The 16,963-nt window shown below is 35.5% G+C and overlaps 2 protein-coding genes across 2 annotated transcripts; one reads left to right on the top strand and one right to left on the bottom strand.

Moving 5' to 3' along the window:
• Positions 1-795: 795 nt before the first annotated feature.
• Positions 796-7,221, top strand: LOC132641682 (amino-acid permease BAT1 homolog). Its single transcript, XM_060358746.1, has 8 exons — positions 796-1,107; positions 1,791-2,051; positions 4,183-4,201; positions 4,315-4,534; positions 4,752-4,930; positions 5,348-5,637; positions 6,442-6,571; positions 6,691-7,221. The coding sequence occupies exons 1-8, from the start codon at positions 989-991 to the stop codon at positions 7,054-7,056; spliced, it is 1,584 nt and encodes a 527-aa protein (XP_060214729.1). The 5' UTR covers positions 796-988; the 3' UTR covers positions 7,057-7,221.
• A 3,996-nt stretch (positions 7,222-11,217) lies between these two features.
• Positions 11,218-15,594, bottom strand: LOC132641681 (style cell-cycle inhibitor 1-A). The gene is made up of 4 exons (XM_060358745.1): positions 15,415-15,594; positions 15,230-15,328; positions 12,689-12,744; positions 11,218-11,693 (listed from the first exon to the last, which is right to left on the bottom strand). Exons 1-4 carry the CDS (start codon positions 15,467-15,469, stop codon positions 11,460-11,462), a joined length of 444 nt encoding a protein of 147 aa, XP_060214728.1. The 5' UTR covers positions 15,470-15,594; the 3' UTR covers positions 11,218-11,459.
• Between the last annotated feature and the right edge of the window lie 1,369 nt (positions 15,595-16,963).

The raw sequence follows: 16,963 nt of genomic DNA, 5'->3' as shown, positions 1-16,963 counted from the left end.
TTATCAAACATGGCCGAAGTATACACTACCTATACACCTCTGCTGTATAGGGAGTGTATGGGTATGTATAGATATGTATATTACATGTATAGATATGTATATTATATGTATAGATATGTACATTTTGTATACTTTATACACTGTATACATATTTTGTAGATTAATGTATTCGTCACTGGACTCGGCTATCTGATGTAGAAAGCGAGCATTGACATTTTAGCTGAATTGGCATTCCGACCCAGACTTATTTTATGAGAAATTAGTTAGAAGTTCAGTGATTTTAAAGTGACAAAAGTTGGTTTATTAAATTTTGAAGGGAAATTTTTTATAGTAAGTTGAATGACCGTTTGAGAAATACTCCTTTAGAGTTTTAGTAGCCTACATTTTTGTTTCACTAAGCTATGTCTTAATACAAACTATTATTAGTAAAAAAGTAGATGGTGAGATTTGAACATGCACTTAAGTTGCGTAAGGTGAAATTACAATGGGGGGCGGGTCTAGTGCTTCGACATTGGGTTCATCACAATCCAGTATTCGACGCGTAGTATAGTTTTTTTATGCGGAAACTCACAAAAATTTCAATAAATAGTAGATTTAAACTCACAATTTTAAAAGTACAATGAATTTAACGCCAGGAACCTTAAAGGTCGAACTCAAAGATAAAATATTATTTTCCATTTTCTATTTCCTATTGGCTGTACATAAATATAAATGTCATGATAAGAACGTGTACACTATAATAAATTAATATGTACAACCTCTCACTAAACAAGTCATGTCTATTTTTAAATATTTGTAGATATTCTCATTTCCATGTTTAGTGTGAATCTTTCTGCATCTTTATATATGTGTGGAAAGCCAGCAAAAGGGATTCACATTTCATTCCTCTGAATCCTGAAGTTGAGGAGGAGAAATTTTTATTTGTCTCATTTTATAGTTGACAAATGTGCATATAGTGTTTTGGGATATTATTCATATTAGTCGAACAATGAGTCTTCGAGTAGCAGATGCTGTAGTTGATTCAGAGCATGCTCGTGTAGTAGTTGATTCAGATAATGCTCGCCTTCATGAGCTAGGATACAAACAAGAACTTAATCGCGATCTTTCGTGAGTACCTTGCCCTTTAAATTTACTTTCTTGATTGTTTACGCTATATAGGCGATATCAATTAGTTAGAAATAAGTTTCCAGTCATGTTAGCATGTTTACTTTAGTCGTATGTTTTCTGGGAGTCTAATTATCCGATTAAATAGAGAAATTTCTTGCACTTTTATTTTTATTTTATACTCTATTGGTATGAAATGAGCCTAATGGAGAAACGACATGGTCAGTAAGAAATTCATATAGTCAACACCAACTTGCTTGGGGTTAAGGTGTTGTACTATTGGAAATTGCTGTATTTTGCCTTTCGTTCAGCTTTTGGTCCATTCTCACCTAGCTGTTAACAAATCGTCTCCTAGTTAACCTTACCATTAACGGTGCTCTAGCATGAAATTGGTGAACTCTATGTGTCCATATTTTTCGAGAAAAATAAGTCAGAATTTAACCCTCAACATTTAACTATGATATAAATTACTCAGGTTGTAGCACCATTAGGGGTCAATGGAAAAAATGAGACTTTTTCCTACCAACGGGGTTATATCAGACCAAAAATTAAACGGATTACAAAGTTTCTCAATTTCCGATAGTACAAGAGCAAATTTGACCCTTTTTCCTAGTTATTGTTGTTGCATTATTTACCTGATATATCCTTACTGTATTGTTGTTGTTGTTGTTGTTGTTGAATGGCAGGATGATATCGAACTTCGCGATTTCATTTTCTATTGTATCGGTGCTAACTGGATTAAACGGACTGATGGGCACGGGGTTGAACTTTGGTGGCCCTGTATCATACATTTATGGATGGCCAATTGCTGGTACCTTCACCTTGTTAATTGGCTTATCAATGGCTGAGATTTGTTCTTCGTATCCAACTTCCGGGGGTCTCTACTATTGGAGCGCCAAGCTTGCTGGTCCGAGCTGGGGACCTTTCGCTTCTTGGATCACTGGCTGGTAAGTTCTTGTAGGAAGTAACTTGTTTCTTTAACCGTTTAAATTTTTAGATTAGATGAGATGATTAAATAATCTAATATGGTATCAGAGTAGCGTAGGAGTGACGAAAATACAAGTATATAGGCGAAAAAAATTGTGTTGGAGCCGAGATTTGATCTCAGATGGTGACTAGTGAGCACTCAGGGGCACTCCTGCCAACTGAACTACTTTTGCAATTATGTTTGAGGGGTCCTTTTAAAATATACCATAGTTTTTCAAGGTATATAACTATATATAGAACTTTTTTCGAAGGGACACGTGTCCCCCCACCCAACACATTGGTCCGCCCCTTTATATACTATCCAAGTACGTTAGTATTAGTTAGTATTTGATGGATTGAGGAAGAGGAAGTATGTCTCTTACCGGAATAATACAAAAGGAAAGAAATAATTTTTAAACACTTGCCTTCTTATTTTGAAGATAAATTTCACTTCACTGTAACTTTTTTTCACCAAAATCACTTAACTATGTTTTCTTAACACAAAAGTCACATAACTATCACTTTTTTCCACCAAAGTCACTTAACTATGTTTTCTAACACAAAAGTCACACCAACAAAAAAAATCAACTTCCGATGGGTAATATATATATTTTTTAATCTAATAGATACAAACTCAAATAAAAAAAATCGACCCAATCCAAAACTCATATTCAGATATTAAAATACCTAAAGGGTGAATAATTTGAAAAAATATTATCATAAGATTATTATTTCCGATGCAAATAATAACTATTACTCCGTATATTCAATTTCCTACTATCCAACATGTAACACTTTTCAATATATATTGAGAAAAAGGGCCTATAAAATTCACCCATTTTTTGCTTGAGAGCCCCTAGAGAGAAGGATGTATATTTGGTGAAGGATTGATTTTGTTTCTTTAATATTTTAATATTTACATGAATTTTGGATCAGTCGATTCTTTTTAATTGAGTTTGTATCTATTAGATTAAAAAAAAAAAGTAAAAATATTACCCATCGGAAGTTGAATTTTCTGTAGGTGCTATTTTTGTGCTAGTAAGCTAAAAGTTTTGTGACTTTTGTGTTAGAAAATATAGTTAAGTGACTTTGGTGAAAAAAGTGATAGTTAAATGATCATTCATGAAATTTACCCCTTATTTTGAATAAAATATTTGATGGCAAGTTTTGGAAGAAATATAAAAATTTAACTGTAATAAGTACTCCCTCCGTCCCAAAAAGATTGGTATTTTTCAAGAGTCAAACTTCTTAATTTTGACTGTGTTTGAACATAGAATCTTTAAATTTTTCGATTTTTTTTACATATTTGAAAATTATGTAAAAAGTATTATAAGTCACCATAATTAATAATTTAAAATATTTAAAAGATATATGAAAAAATTACGGTCAAAGAACAACTTGTTTGACTCTCGAAAAGTGAAAAGTGTCACTCGTTTTGAAGGTAAATTTCACTTAATAAGTGTCACCTTAGCCAAAAACACGCATATTAAGAAACCAATGATGAAGTGTAAAGTTTACCAAATTACCGTTATGTAAAAAAAAAATATTTTTTTCTCTTGATGATTAGAGCATGCACAAGTAGTTCATCTTTTGACATTGAGAATCCAATCATCATCATCTAGAGTACTACTACTTCTTTTGCTTCTTACTAATCTTATCTTCCATAGGCCAAAACTTTCATTTTCACGTGAACCCAAAATTTGACATTGTGAATTCAACTTTTGGCCTTGAATAAAGAAACTTGTCATTTTTTGTCCAAGGGCAAAGATGGAAAAACTAGTCAATATATGCATTGGTATCCTAAGGTGACACTTATTATGGGACAAAAAAATATGACTAAGGTGACACTTATTATGGGACGGAGGGAGTAGTACGTTAGTTTTGTGCACTTTTGACAAAAGAGTGATAATCCTGGACTGACACCAAGTTTCTTAACTGTATTTGCTAAAATTTTAGTTCATGCTTCATTGCACTTAACCAGTAACTAAAGATTTTAAAGAGAAAAAAAGTTAAAATAGAATAACCATCTATGATATGTTTTTCTCTTAGTTTGTCTGTGTTGCGTGACGTTCACCGGCCTTACTAAAATTCGCATTCATTCTCATTTTGCAGGTTCAACATTGTTGGTCAGGTACTCGTATTTGCATTTACAATTCTAAATTAGTATCTAACAGGGTTCAATTAGCTTCGTCACCAATATATAGAACAACAGTACTAATCGACGATAAAAATATCTGATTGCAGTGGGCTCTCACAACAAGTATTGATTTCTCACTAGCACAGTTAGTTCAGGTGATGATTCTCCTTAGCACTGGAGGAAACAATGGAGGCGGATATATGATCTCTAAATATGTGGTTATGGCTCTCCACGGCGTATTTCTTCTAATACATGCTATATTAAATAGCCTTCCTATCTCAATGTTGTCGTTCCTCGGACAAGTCGGCGCTGCAGCCAATTTTTTTGGTATATAATACAACTCCTACTTTTCTCTGTTCCGACCTCACAATTAACAGAACACTCTCCTTTGCATACGACTTAAATATGCGATGGAGTATTGTAAGTGGCAGAGTGGCCTTGCTGTCACGATCCACTGAGAGATTCAACCCTTTTTCGCTCTGATTTGTTAAAAGGAAAAAACAGAACACTCTGCTTTCACTCGGCTCTAAGTTAATGATTACAGGTTGCTTTCTCATGATCGTGATTCCAGCTGTTGCAACTGAAAGAGCTAGTGCTGAGTTTGTGTTTACCAACTTCAATACGGAGAATAAGGACGGAATAAACAATAGCTTCTACATTTTCGTCTTGGGACTTCTTATGAGCCAATATACATTGACAGGTTATGATGCTTCTGCCTATATGGTGAGTTGTGCTTACTCTCTATTCGTGGTCCTAATTGTTTTCTTCTTATCTTAATTTTTGCCCTCACTACTAAAAACACGCGTTATTCCCAGGGAAAAAAAACCCACGTTGGTAGGGAAAACTGACGGACACCTTCTAAATTTTCCTATAGCCTCCATCGGTTATTAAACTAAAAAGAAGACTGTATTTTCTGACAACCGGGGAAAAAATAAAAACTACCAATGGTTTTCTTAAATTCGTTTTTAAAAAAATAAAATAAAATTCATTCGTTTTTCGATAGGTTCTGTCGGTTTTCTTAACGAAATACACGCGGTATTTCCTCTCGGAAAAAACGTAATTTTTTAGTAGTGTTAGTTTCTGGCTCAAAATGATTCTCGTATTTTTGTCTTGTTTGTTCTTATTGATATCTTTTTGTAGTCAGAGGAAACTAAAGATGCAGATAAGAATGGGCCACAAGGTATTGTAAGTGCCATTGGCATAGCAGTTATTGCAGGATGGGCTTATGCAATTGGTCTAACATTTGCGGTTAGAGATATTCCGAATCTTTTGAGTGTAAATAATGATTCGGGTGGTCACGCCGTTGCTCAAATCTTTTACGAGGCGTTCATCAGTAGATATGGCAGTAGCGTTGGTGCTGTAATTTGCTTAGGTATAATTGGACTTGCCGTATTCTTTGCTGGTATGAGCTCACTAACTAGCAACTCAAGGTAAATGTGCTTGGCTAGAGATTCTCCTTGTGCTGTAACTCAAACTTTGGTCTTTATCCGGACCTAGGAGGGGCAAACGTGCGGGTCAGATCGGATACGGGCTGGTCAAAATTAGGTTAAACAAAAACAGTTTACTTTTTCATGTTGAAAAAAGAAGGCGAAGACTTTTTTCCTTGATTGCACGAGCTAGCCAGCAAGCCAGCAATCTGCCCCTTACTCACCTCAACATCTATAAGAAAAGATCTCAGCAATCTCCCCCTTACTCACCTCAACATCTATAAGAAAAGATCTTTCTACTTTTCGTTTCATAATAACTTAGTAAGCATCCAGCTCATCCAGAGCTGGACAGAATATTCGATCTGCCCATATTTAACAAGAATAAAAAATGGATTAACCGATATATTATCGGATAATATGGATATCCATAGTCAGATGAGAGCACAAGCTAAAAGCCAAAATGAGCTTAGACTTCAGAAAGCAAGAACTTGTGAAATAACAAGCAGACAAATGAGTATTGATATCTATATTATCCAACTGAATATCCATTTTTAGTGGATAATATGGATACTATCCATATTTGATCCATCTTCAAAAAGTCAGTTATCCAACCAATAATTAATGGGTCAGAGTGGATGCTCACTTGTTTTTTTTAACCATTTTCCCCGCCCTATCCGGATCCGATGAAAAAACTGGGATCACTTCTTATGGACACGTTGAGAATGATTATGATCTAGTTCATGGCCTATTAGAAGATTCTGTACACGAGCCAGTGAGGCTTTATGGTTGCGTTTTTTTTTTTTGCAGGATTGCTTATGCCTTCTCAAGAGACGGAGCAATGCCATTATCGTCACAGCTCCAGAAAGTGAACAAGCAGGAGGTTCCGATAAATGCAGTCTGGATGTCTGCTTTTGTAGCGTTTTGCATGGCGTTGACGGTACAAATTCTCATACTTTTGTTTTCTTGATTACTACATATATTTTCTTGATTTATATAGGTTCTTTAGTTTCACTCCCCTGAGAAATTTGTTTTTTTGTCTTTCTATTGAAATTGAAGTCTCTTGGAAGCTTGGTAGCATTTCAAGCCATGACATCAATAGCAACGATCGGGCTTTATGTTGCTTACGCCATACCGATCTTATTAAGGTTGACTCTGGGTCGAAAGACCTTCACTCGAGGGCGTTTTAACTTGGGGAGATACGGGACCATTATAGGTTGGATATCAGTACTGTGGGTCGCGCTCATCTCCGTGCTCTTCTCTCTGCCTGTTTCCTACCCTATTACAGATCAAACTCTCAACTACACTCCCGTTTTAGTTGGAGGCGTTCTCATTCTAGTCGTTTCTACGTGGAACTTCAGTGGTAGGCATTGGTTTAAAGGGCCTATAAAGAATATCGACGATAGCTCTAAGGAAGACGCGTAGAAACTATAATTTTTGTAACTGAACACTGTTGAATTGTATATTGTATATTTGTCCTACATTTGCCCTCGTTTTCCCTTTTTATTGTGATAGTTTTAGCTATAATTGTTTGCATTTCTGGACTAAGTTCCTGTAGTGAAAATTGAGGATGAGACCATTAGAAATTCACTAATCTTCTGTGAAAAGGGCTCAAGTTCTATTCTGTTCTTATATATACTTCTACATTGTTGAAGCCCTTGATCTCTTATGTGAGAGGGTAATTTATACTAAGAGATGCACTAACATTTACTTAGGTTCCTTTTTCATTCATTTACTTAGGTTTCTTTTTCATTCTTTAATTCATACTACAACAACAAAAAACCTAGTTTGATCTCATAAGTGGGGCTTGGGGAGGGTAGGATGTACGCAAATCTTACCCCTATATTTGTGAGGTAGAGAGGTTGTTTCCCGTAGACTCTCGGCTCAAAAAAAGTACCTGGATTCTTTAATTCATACTATTCGTTCGCAAAAAATCGAGAAAATAAATGGCACTAATATCTACAAGTTTTGAAATAAAACAGATGATTGTTTGAGTTCTACATAAGCCAATATCACAATAGTTCAATGAAAAACTGTCAAACATCTTTATTACTAGTGTGATCGCCTATGACGGAGGGCCGACCGACAAGGGCGCGTCAGAGAGAAGCATTGACAGTCTTCTAGGCTGGCAAGCTTCTAAAGAAGGGGTTTTTGCATCAATGCAGCCATTCTTTCGTTTACATATTGAAATATAAATTGCCTTTTGCACAAAAGGTATCATATGTCCGTAATGATAAACGTGAAGCAACTGACATATACCTTGTCTTGGAAATGAACAAGCATAAAACAGGGTAATCATTTCACAATCAATTTTTCAGAAAATTAAACGATGAGGATTCCACAATATACTGACATATACCTTGTCATGGAATGAACATGCGTGAAATAGGGATATCATTTCACAATCAATTATTCAGAAAATTAAACGATAAGGATTCCACAATATATTTTGAAATACTTGCTTATGATCACTCTGAAGGGAAGCCTTAGAGCAACGGTAAAATTGTCTCCGCATGACCTATAAGTCACTGGTTTGAGCGGTGGAAGCAGCCACTAATGCTTGCACTAGGGTAGCCTGTCTACATCATATTCCCTGAGGTGCGGCCCTTCCCCAGACTCTGCCAACGCGGGATGCTTTGTACACTGGACTGCCCTTTTTTTCCTTAAGATTACTTAATTTTCAAAAATTCTGGTTAATTGCCTGATTAAAAGCTCTTTCTGCTTTAGTATGATATGGCTTATTTAAAAAAAAAAAAGAAAAAAAAGGAAGAAGGTATGATATGATTAACCTTCTTTACCATTTGGAGACAATAACATAATCCATATAGTTATGCTTGTATCAAGGTATTTCCTTTGTTTCTTTTTATGTGTCGGGCACAAAGTTGGGCCACATGAGATTTTAATAGTTGAGTCCTAAGTTTGCTACTATTACTATAAGGAGGTTAAATTAAACAAAAAATATAATTTTAAAATCGTTTTTTCACTTCCGTCAGCCGAAAGGGTATATTGAGTCATCTATATAACGACAAAGGTATAAATAGGCGGCTTTTGTTAAATGAGGATATTTTTGCTCTGAATCGTATAGGGTATTTCTTTTCCCTGGTTTTAACAAGGTTACAAAGTTACTTATTGACAAATAGTTGTCGAACTGGAAAAAAATACCATTGAAATTGGTACACTACTTTTATGGAAATAGAATTAATGTATTGTCAAGTATTACTCCTAGTAGAATTGGAAAAAGACCACGGAAACCAACCCAAATATGGAGAGACCTGTAACATTCGACTTTTATTTGTAGTTTATAGCAATACAATTAATATTAGGTTAATTTCTGTTAGATTTTTGGGTTTGCCCTTCCTATGTGGAATTGGATTAATAAAACTCAATCAAATTAGGTTTTTGGGTTTTCCCTTCCTATGTGGAATTGGATTAATAAAACTCAATCAAATTAGGTTTTTGGGTTTTCCCTTCCTATGTGGAATTGGATTAATAAAAGCTCAATCAAATTTGGACCAGGCCAATTTTGCCCAAATTTCATCTCTATATATAGGATCAATTTAGGTCTTATTTTGAGAACACAAGAGTGAATTCATAGCAGCCATATAGAGAGAAAACCGTGAGAGAGAAAACAGATTTTCGTCCAGAAATTTTGTGCTACAGCAGTCCGCTTTAAATTACGTTTCCTGATTCGTTAACCGTTGGATCGTGCTGAAATTGGAACTGGGGGTTATCAACATCTGGTTCTTCGATTTCAACGGTGGAGATCGGATTTTGGGGTCTGTATCTTCAGTTTTCGAGTACGAACAGTAGCTCATTTTTGGGGGTGACTTCTCTCTTTTCTTCGCTAGTTTTGGTGCTATCTTTTATGTATTGTTGCTCCGTGCTTGGCTTTGTTGTTGTAGCCATTTGGAGAACATTGTTGTAACTCTTGTTGTTTAGAGTGGAGCTTTTGTGGGCCGGAGGTCCCGTGGAGGTTTTACCACGTAAATTTGGTGTCTCTTTCATTCGATTTATTTTTGCTTGCTTTGCTATTTCATTGTTGGTATAGCTGTTGCCTGGACTTCCATTTGTGCTAGTGTTTATTGTCTTCTCTTGGTTCAAATAGTGTGGGAAGTTTCGACTTGGGTATTTCTTCCGCTGTTACCTCGTCGTGCAATTTGGTTATTGCTTGTTTCTTCCCAACAATTTCTTCTTGTTTTCTCTATCGGCTTTGCAGCAACAACATGAAGCGAATCCCTGAAAACTTGAATTTCGGAGTTCAACTCGGAGATGACATAGTATTTGAGATACTAACATGGCTCCCCGCTAAGTCTCTGATGCGATTCAGGTGCGTTCTTAAAGCTTGGAACACTTTGATACGATGCGATCCCGACTTTGTCAAGTCCCACATTGCTCGTTCTCATGCCCGTCCCTCTGCCACCCACCTCTTGTTTCAACTGTTTATTACTCTTCATGTTCTCCCAACAACACACGGACTAGAAAGATTTCCTTTACAGCTCGCGCCTCATCATTATTCAGACACAATATCGGAGATCATTACGTGCTCAAATCATTGCAACGGCCTTGTTTGTTTTTATTCTTATAAAGATAGGTCTCGAGTTTATAATAGGTCTAAAATTTATTACTTATATAATGTCACTACGGGGGAGATCAAAGCTTTGCCATCCTCTCTAATAAATTGTTCTGGGCATACTTGTAAGATGTTTCTGGGATTTGATACGGTCATGGAAAGATACAAGTTGCTTCATGTTCTCAACTACAATATTTGGCCAATGGTGGAGATTCTAACTCTAGGAACGAACTCTTGGAGAGAAATAGAATTAATTCCTAGAAACAACAACAACAACCCAGTGAAATCCCACATCGTGGGGTCTGGGGAGGGTAGAGTGTACGCAGACCTGACTCCTACCAAGGTAGGACGGCTGTTTCCGAAATGAATTAATTCCTAGAAAGTCTTTACGAAAATATTTTGCTGGGGATTGTATTTTCCTCGATGGGATACTTTATTGGAGGAAATATTCATCCAATAATTCCATGAACTACTTCGACTTCATAAAGGAGAAGTTTGGGATTCTTTCACCCCCAGAACACATCAATACAAAACCAACTACATTGTGGGAAAAACTGCCTTTGTATTCACCTTTCCGCAATAGATATGAGAAGTGCCACTTGATATCGGACGAGGTCAACAAGGTTTTTATGAAATTTAACTCTGATGATCCCAATTTGAAAAAGGTTGCCACCTTGCAGCTTGAACTAGAAATGAGTGACGAGACAGAGTATGTGTTAGCTACATCAAGCTTTATTGGTGCTCCTGCTATATTGATGTTCCCGGATGGTTTACGGTTTAGACATGCAAGCAGTTTTGTTGAGAACATTATCCCATTGTCATTTATTGATGAGGTTTAAGTTTGAAAATCAAATTAGAGAACACAAGATTTTGTTTGTTTGTTTGGTGTTCTCCAATAGTTTTCGACAACCAGTTTTTATTCTGCATATCTATACTTATTAGCAGTAAACGATACTTTCTTCTTGGTTTATCCCAATCTTTTGGTGTAAAATTGTCCAACGTTATGAAACAGCATGTGGAATCAAAAGGCTCATATGCATTCTCAGTTAACAAGCAGACAATTTCAGATGGAAAGTGATGCTCGCCAAAGTAATTGACAAAAGATAAACCTCATCTATACTAGGTTCACAATAGTTGAACAACAGAGAGATTGTGGTTTTACCAGCATAAAGGATAGTAAGTACAGAAGCCTGAGCATCTATTGGAAAAAAAAAAAAAAAACTAAAAGGCGCCTAAGTAGAAGAAACATGGAATTCCGTTACTTTTTTATATTCCAAGCATGGGATGACCGGGGCGCAGTTGTGATTCCCTCGTAGTATTGGCTGTCAAGCTTTCCCTTGTTCCATTCTTTGACAAAGTCGGAAAATAAATCACGTGCAGCCTCAGACGAAAGATCTGAGAAGAACAATTTCTTCTTATCTTTAAGCCAAGTAGAAAATTCATTGTTCTTAGAGAAATAATCATCCTTTGATAGCTCTTCAAACTTGATTTTCTGAGAGAGATGGTAAAGCAAAACCATGTAAAATTAGATCAAACATGAAGGAATAAAGGGTAGGTGGAAATGGATGTCCTACTTATTTTCGTAAAGGAAGTCATGGAAGGAACAGGAGGGAAAATAGTTACTGCTACTTGAACACAGTGTAACAAATTTTCGAGCATTAAGGGTTGTTTGGTTGCTGGTTAGAGTAATGCAAGGATAAGTTATGCAAAGTTTAGTTATTCATGTTTTACTAATTCATGTATTAGTTAGTCCATCTTCTACCCTGCATAAAATAATACATAAATTGACTACTTATAGGTTTTAGTTATGCGGTATTGTAAACTGGAAACCATACACCATACTTGGTGTGCTGAATTTTATACATAACAACTAAATGCTACCAAACATGGTATTAGTTCTGCTGGTTTTAATACATGAATGTTCACTTCCTAACCAACAACCAAACGGCCCTTAGAGCTCTGATAGCGACATTCAACATGCATCAATATTGCCTTCTGTGAACCTGAGCAGGTCTGATTGCACTGCAATACTCAATAAGTTCATTTAAACGCATGAATGGTTACTCCATATATATGAATAACTTGGTTTGTATCACATGGATTTTCTATTTGCAATCAAAACATCCCAATACTCAATAGGTTCTTTTAAGCATCGACCTGTCACATTTTTAATGAAGACGACTCACTACACGAATAAACATAGGATTTCAAAGCTCACACCACATGGAAAATTCTAACTAACTATAAATTCAAGCCAAACTAGTAACCTATTTTATTCAACATCAACTTAAACCAATACTACCTCTGCATACAGCTACAAATTAGTGCGAAGGATAATTACATAAGCAGAGAACAATGTTGCTTCCATGACATATAATACAGAGTAATCAAGTGAGGAAGAAGAACAATATTTCTTCCATGGACAAGCTTGAGAAACCTCTTTTCAAAATAAAAGAAAGATGTAGGTGTTAAACAAGAAGCACTCACCGACTTATCCTTATGTTTGTGGCTCTTGCTTTTGTGCTTTTCCCCCGACTCCTTCTCTGAAGCAATATTAGTCAGTCAGTGTGTCTAACATAGCTTCTAGCACCAAACCAGTAACATACAGGGAAACCATTCAATTTAAGGTACACATGTCCCTATGTAGAAACATACATAATAACATAAAATCAGAAATCCAACACATACTATAATAATCACACAAAATAGATCATAAAGCTACCCACCATCCAATCCGACCCATTAGATATGGGTTGGATAACCGACTTTTTTAAAAATGGATCAAATATGGATATTACGGTATTTTTCATTTTACCAAATACTAACGACAATATTCTTCTAACAAAATATATATAAAAGCAGTAAACGAAATCTGGCATCAAATATACAGGAAAACTACGTGCAGGCCTCTAGTCTTATCCATATCAATACCCATTTGCCTGCTTGTTATTTTTCATGAGTCCTTGCTTTCTGGGAGGCTAAGTTTATTTTGACTTTTAGCTTTTGTTCTCACCTGACTAATTCTGTGGATAATATAGATATCCATATTATCCATCGGTTAACCTATTTTTTTATCAGTGTTAAATATGAGCGGGACAAATATTTTATTCATTTCTAAGCCCGTTTTCGACCCGCCCGTTTGCTACTCCTAACCATGAGTCACACAAAACAATGAAGGGGAACCCAACAGAACAGAGGTTAGTAATATCAAGTAGAACCTGCGATCCAGCCTTAGATACTTGTCTTCATTGGAAGAGATCAACTAAAATCTACCAGATCAGACTGACAAATCACAACTCTATCTCTGGGAATATTAGTCACTTCATCACCATGTAAAGAAGTTGAAAGACCCCAAGGGCACCCTCCCCACAATACTGCAGGGGATACTATCTCTATTTGGAGAAAGACCTTTTCAGTTATTAATATAAAATATCCCAGCACATATCGGAACATTGATTGCACTCTAGGATCTTATAGTTAAGTAAATCACACCATTCTAAATTGAAAACAGAGAACTTATAATATACAAAACAATGAAAACCTTGGCCAAGAAAGTGAGTTCTATGGCCAATGACAAGTCACTAATTTGAATGTTAGAGGGAGAAACTGAAGTGGGGAGAAATGGAAATTAGGAGAACTGGGGGAGAGAACCCGACCAGTAAGTGCATCCATGAACTTGACTCAGAATTAGTCGAACCTATATATAAACAAATCCAGTATATGTCAAAAATTGTCAACTTCTCCTCCGGATCAGAAAGATAAGCTCCAAAACTGCAGTTACAGCAGCCAACCGCTTCATTCTACAGGTAAGTTTTCAAAGATTCAATCTTTACTGTGAATCCCTGAAAGCGTTATGTTCTTTACTTCGAATTGAGCTTAGAAACAAATGAAAATGATGAAATATGTATCTTTATGAGATTTCAGTATTTGATATTACAGTAATTAAAATCCAGTATTTACCTTATTATTCTAATTTTGTTCAAAATTATAATTTCTAACCATCTCAAATTCTTGCACTTGAAATCCAGTAAATTGGAATATTCCTAAAATCTCAATAGTTGGTCTTGAGTTGACTTGAAGCTAATTTGTTAAAGATATTAACATCTCAAATAACTAATAGTCCACAACAACAACAACAACCCGGTGTGATCCCACAAGTGGGGTTTGGGCAGACCTTACATCTACCTTGAGAAGGTAGAGAGGTTGTTTCCGATAGACCCTTGGCTCAAAGCAAGGTGAAAAAGGAAGGCAGTAGCAACAAGCATAAACAACATCAAGATAATAGTCTAAAACAATCTAAGAATATGACAATCGAGGCTAAAGAAACAACAAGTAGTATAGAAATCAAAGAATGCAAAAACACAAGAATAATACTAATACTCCGAGAATGGAAAACAAATACGCCCAACTACCTATTAACCTTCAACCCTAATACTTCTTAAGCCTATCTCTAACCTCCTCAAGCCCACAACGGCCAACCCCCTTATTGATGTAGAGGTTTCTTTGAATTATAATCCAAGATCATAAGCTAAAGTTGATTATTTTGGAGGTATAGCTGGATAGTTATAGCTTATAGTAGCAGTTAAAACTCATGAAAATTCAATCTACTAGTGAAGTCCTGTCTAAGATATCCTAATAATTGCACACTCATTTTGCTAATTACTGAAGCAAACCCTAATAGTAATTACTCCCTCCGTTCCAAAATAAGTGTCACATTAGCAAAAATCACGCCCATTAAGAAATCAATAAATGCAATGTGGAGTTTACTAAACTAACCCCTCTTTATTAGATGTTTTCGAGAATTGAGAGGACAACTTTAATGCTAAGGTCATGGTTGAAAACACTTGTCAATCTTTGTCTTGAATTTCTAAGGAGACACTTATACTTATTTTGGGATGATATATATATATTTTTTTTGCTAAGGCGACACTTATTTTGGGACGGAGGGAGTAATTGATTTACAAAATAAAAACCATTTTTAAAGCCCAGTTCAGTTAAATTACAAAATCAGTAAATTCTCAACTTTACCTTTGGATTTATGGGATTTATGTTTTTCCTTTCTTGATTTGTCTTTCTTTAGGAGTTCTTCGTCTCCTTTGATCTTCTGGCGTTTTCTTTTCACTTCATCTGTTATAAATAGACACAAATTAACCCCTATATAATATAATCACACACACACACACATATATTATCACATAAGAAATTGAAAAAACCTGGTGGAGAAGAAGGGGAATTCCTCCTATGCTTAATCTTCCTATCGCTACCCATATTTGATTCAATTTCGCAGAGAAAAAAATGTTCTGAGTTTCCTTCTTCCTAGTAGTAAATTTGTCTTGTTTCACCTTAGCGCGGTTCTGGAAACCATTACAGTTGATATATAAATTAACGGGGAAGGGCCAAATATACCTCTCTACTATTGGGGAAAGGGTCAAATATTGACTTTGTTGTACCTTGAGTCCAAATATACTCTCTCGTTACAGTTTGGGTTCAATATACCACTCTCATTTTACTTTGGCGCAAATGCACTCTTTATTTTAACGGATAGACATGTGTCATCATCCTATATTTCGTGTTATGTAGAAACGGCAGAGGTTTTAATCTATTAAAATGAGGGTTGTATTTGTGTCAAAGTATAATGGCATAGTATATTTTGACCCAAAGTATAACAACAGGGTTATATTTGGACTCAAAGTATAATGAGAGCATATTTAACCTTTTTCCAATAGTACAGGGGTATATTTGTCCCTTTTCCGACAAAATAATCCTTATATTAATATTCGCATAAAAAAATATATGTTAATATTGTGGCGCTTTATGTACCTTTTAAATTGCGATTTAAAGATCCTTTATGAGCAATTTTTTTTTTTTCCGTAAGAGTACATATGATCCGTTTTGACCCGCCTAAATCTGACTCGAGCAGCCCGTTTGTCACCCCTATTTCCAACATAAGTTACTATGACATTCCACTTGTCCAAGCTTCTAGCACCGGTTGCTAGAGTTGTTCCATGTTTATAGTTTGAGTACTTTTGTTCAAAACACGTTCAAAACTTTTTCCGTATAAAAAAAAAATTACGAGCGTCAAAGCAGTTAATCTTTGACTCGATTTTAAACATAGATCCTTTGAATATTTTAAAATAAAATTTGCATATTTGAAAACTACATAAAAAATACTATAAGCGTACGTAATTAATACTCCCTCCGTTCTATTGATATTGATAAAAAGAAGTGGATTCTCTACTCCTACGATAAGAGATGCAGGTGGGATTAGCGAATCCAAGTCTGAGTTTCCAGATTTGGCAGAAAAAGCAACTTTCATTGACAGCCAAGCGGAACCTACTCTGAACAAGATCGATAACTCGAGCTTTCTGAGCCAACCTAGGCTCTTCAAGACCAGCCTTTCACTCCCAAGAAGTGGGAATAGGAGTCGATTGATGACAAAAATTTCTTAGAAAAGATTGTCAAATAACTTATCTCTTCTGGAAAGAGTTCTATCTCCCAATTTGTATTAACCTATTTCCTTATTAATCTGTGCAAAAAGAATGATCCTTCTCTATATTTGAAAATAATTTAGCTTTATACGATGATTTATAGCCACACAAAATATATATAGCTCATTTAAGATCACAAGTTTAAAAGTATTTTCTTCTTTCTTAAACTTCGTGTCCCGTCAAATGGGTTCAGGTAAATTGAAAGGGATGAAGTAATTCACAATACATGAAAAGAGTTTGACAAATAGTAAAGCCCTCGTATAAATTAGCACGG

This window comes from Lycium barbarum, chromosome 5 (genome assembly GCF_019175385.1).
Source record: "Lycium barbarum isolate Lr01 chromosome 5, ASM1917538v2, whole genome shotgun sequence".
In the NCBI taxonomy this organism is placed as follows: domain Eukaryota; kingdom Viridiplantae; phylum Streptophyta; class Magnoliopsida; order Solanales; family Solanaceae; genus Lycium; species Lycium barbarum.
The sequence above is the reverse complement of the archived record's forward strand: the minus strand, read 5'-3'. Positions and strand labels throughout refer to the sequence as shown.

Coding starts and splice junctions, on each gene's coding strand:
- LOC132641682 (XM_060358746.1), top strand. CDS start 989: ATGAGTCTTCGAGTAGCAGATGCTGTAGTTGATTCAGAGCATGCTCGT. Junction 4,931..5,347: donor ATGATGCTTCTGCCTATATG/GTGAGTTGTGCT, acceptor ATCTTTTTGTAG/TCAGAGGAAACTAAAGATGC. Junction 6,572..6,690: donor CGTTTTGCATGGCGTTGACG/GTACAAATTCTC, acceptor TTGAAATTGAAG/TCTCTTGGAAGCTTGGTAGC.
- LOC132641681 (XM_060358745.1), bottom strand. CDS start 15,469: ATGGGTAGCGATAGGAAGATTAAGCATAGGAGGAATTCCCCTTCTTCT. Junction 15,329..15,414: donor TTCCCCTTCTTCTCCACCAG/GTTTTTTCAATT, acceptor TATTTATAACAG/ATGAAGTGAAAAGAAAACGC. Junction 12,745..15,229: donor TAAATCCCATAAATCCAAAG/GTAAAGTTGAGA, acceptor ATATTGCTTCAG/AGAAGGAGTCGGGGGAAAAG.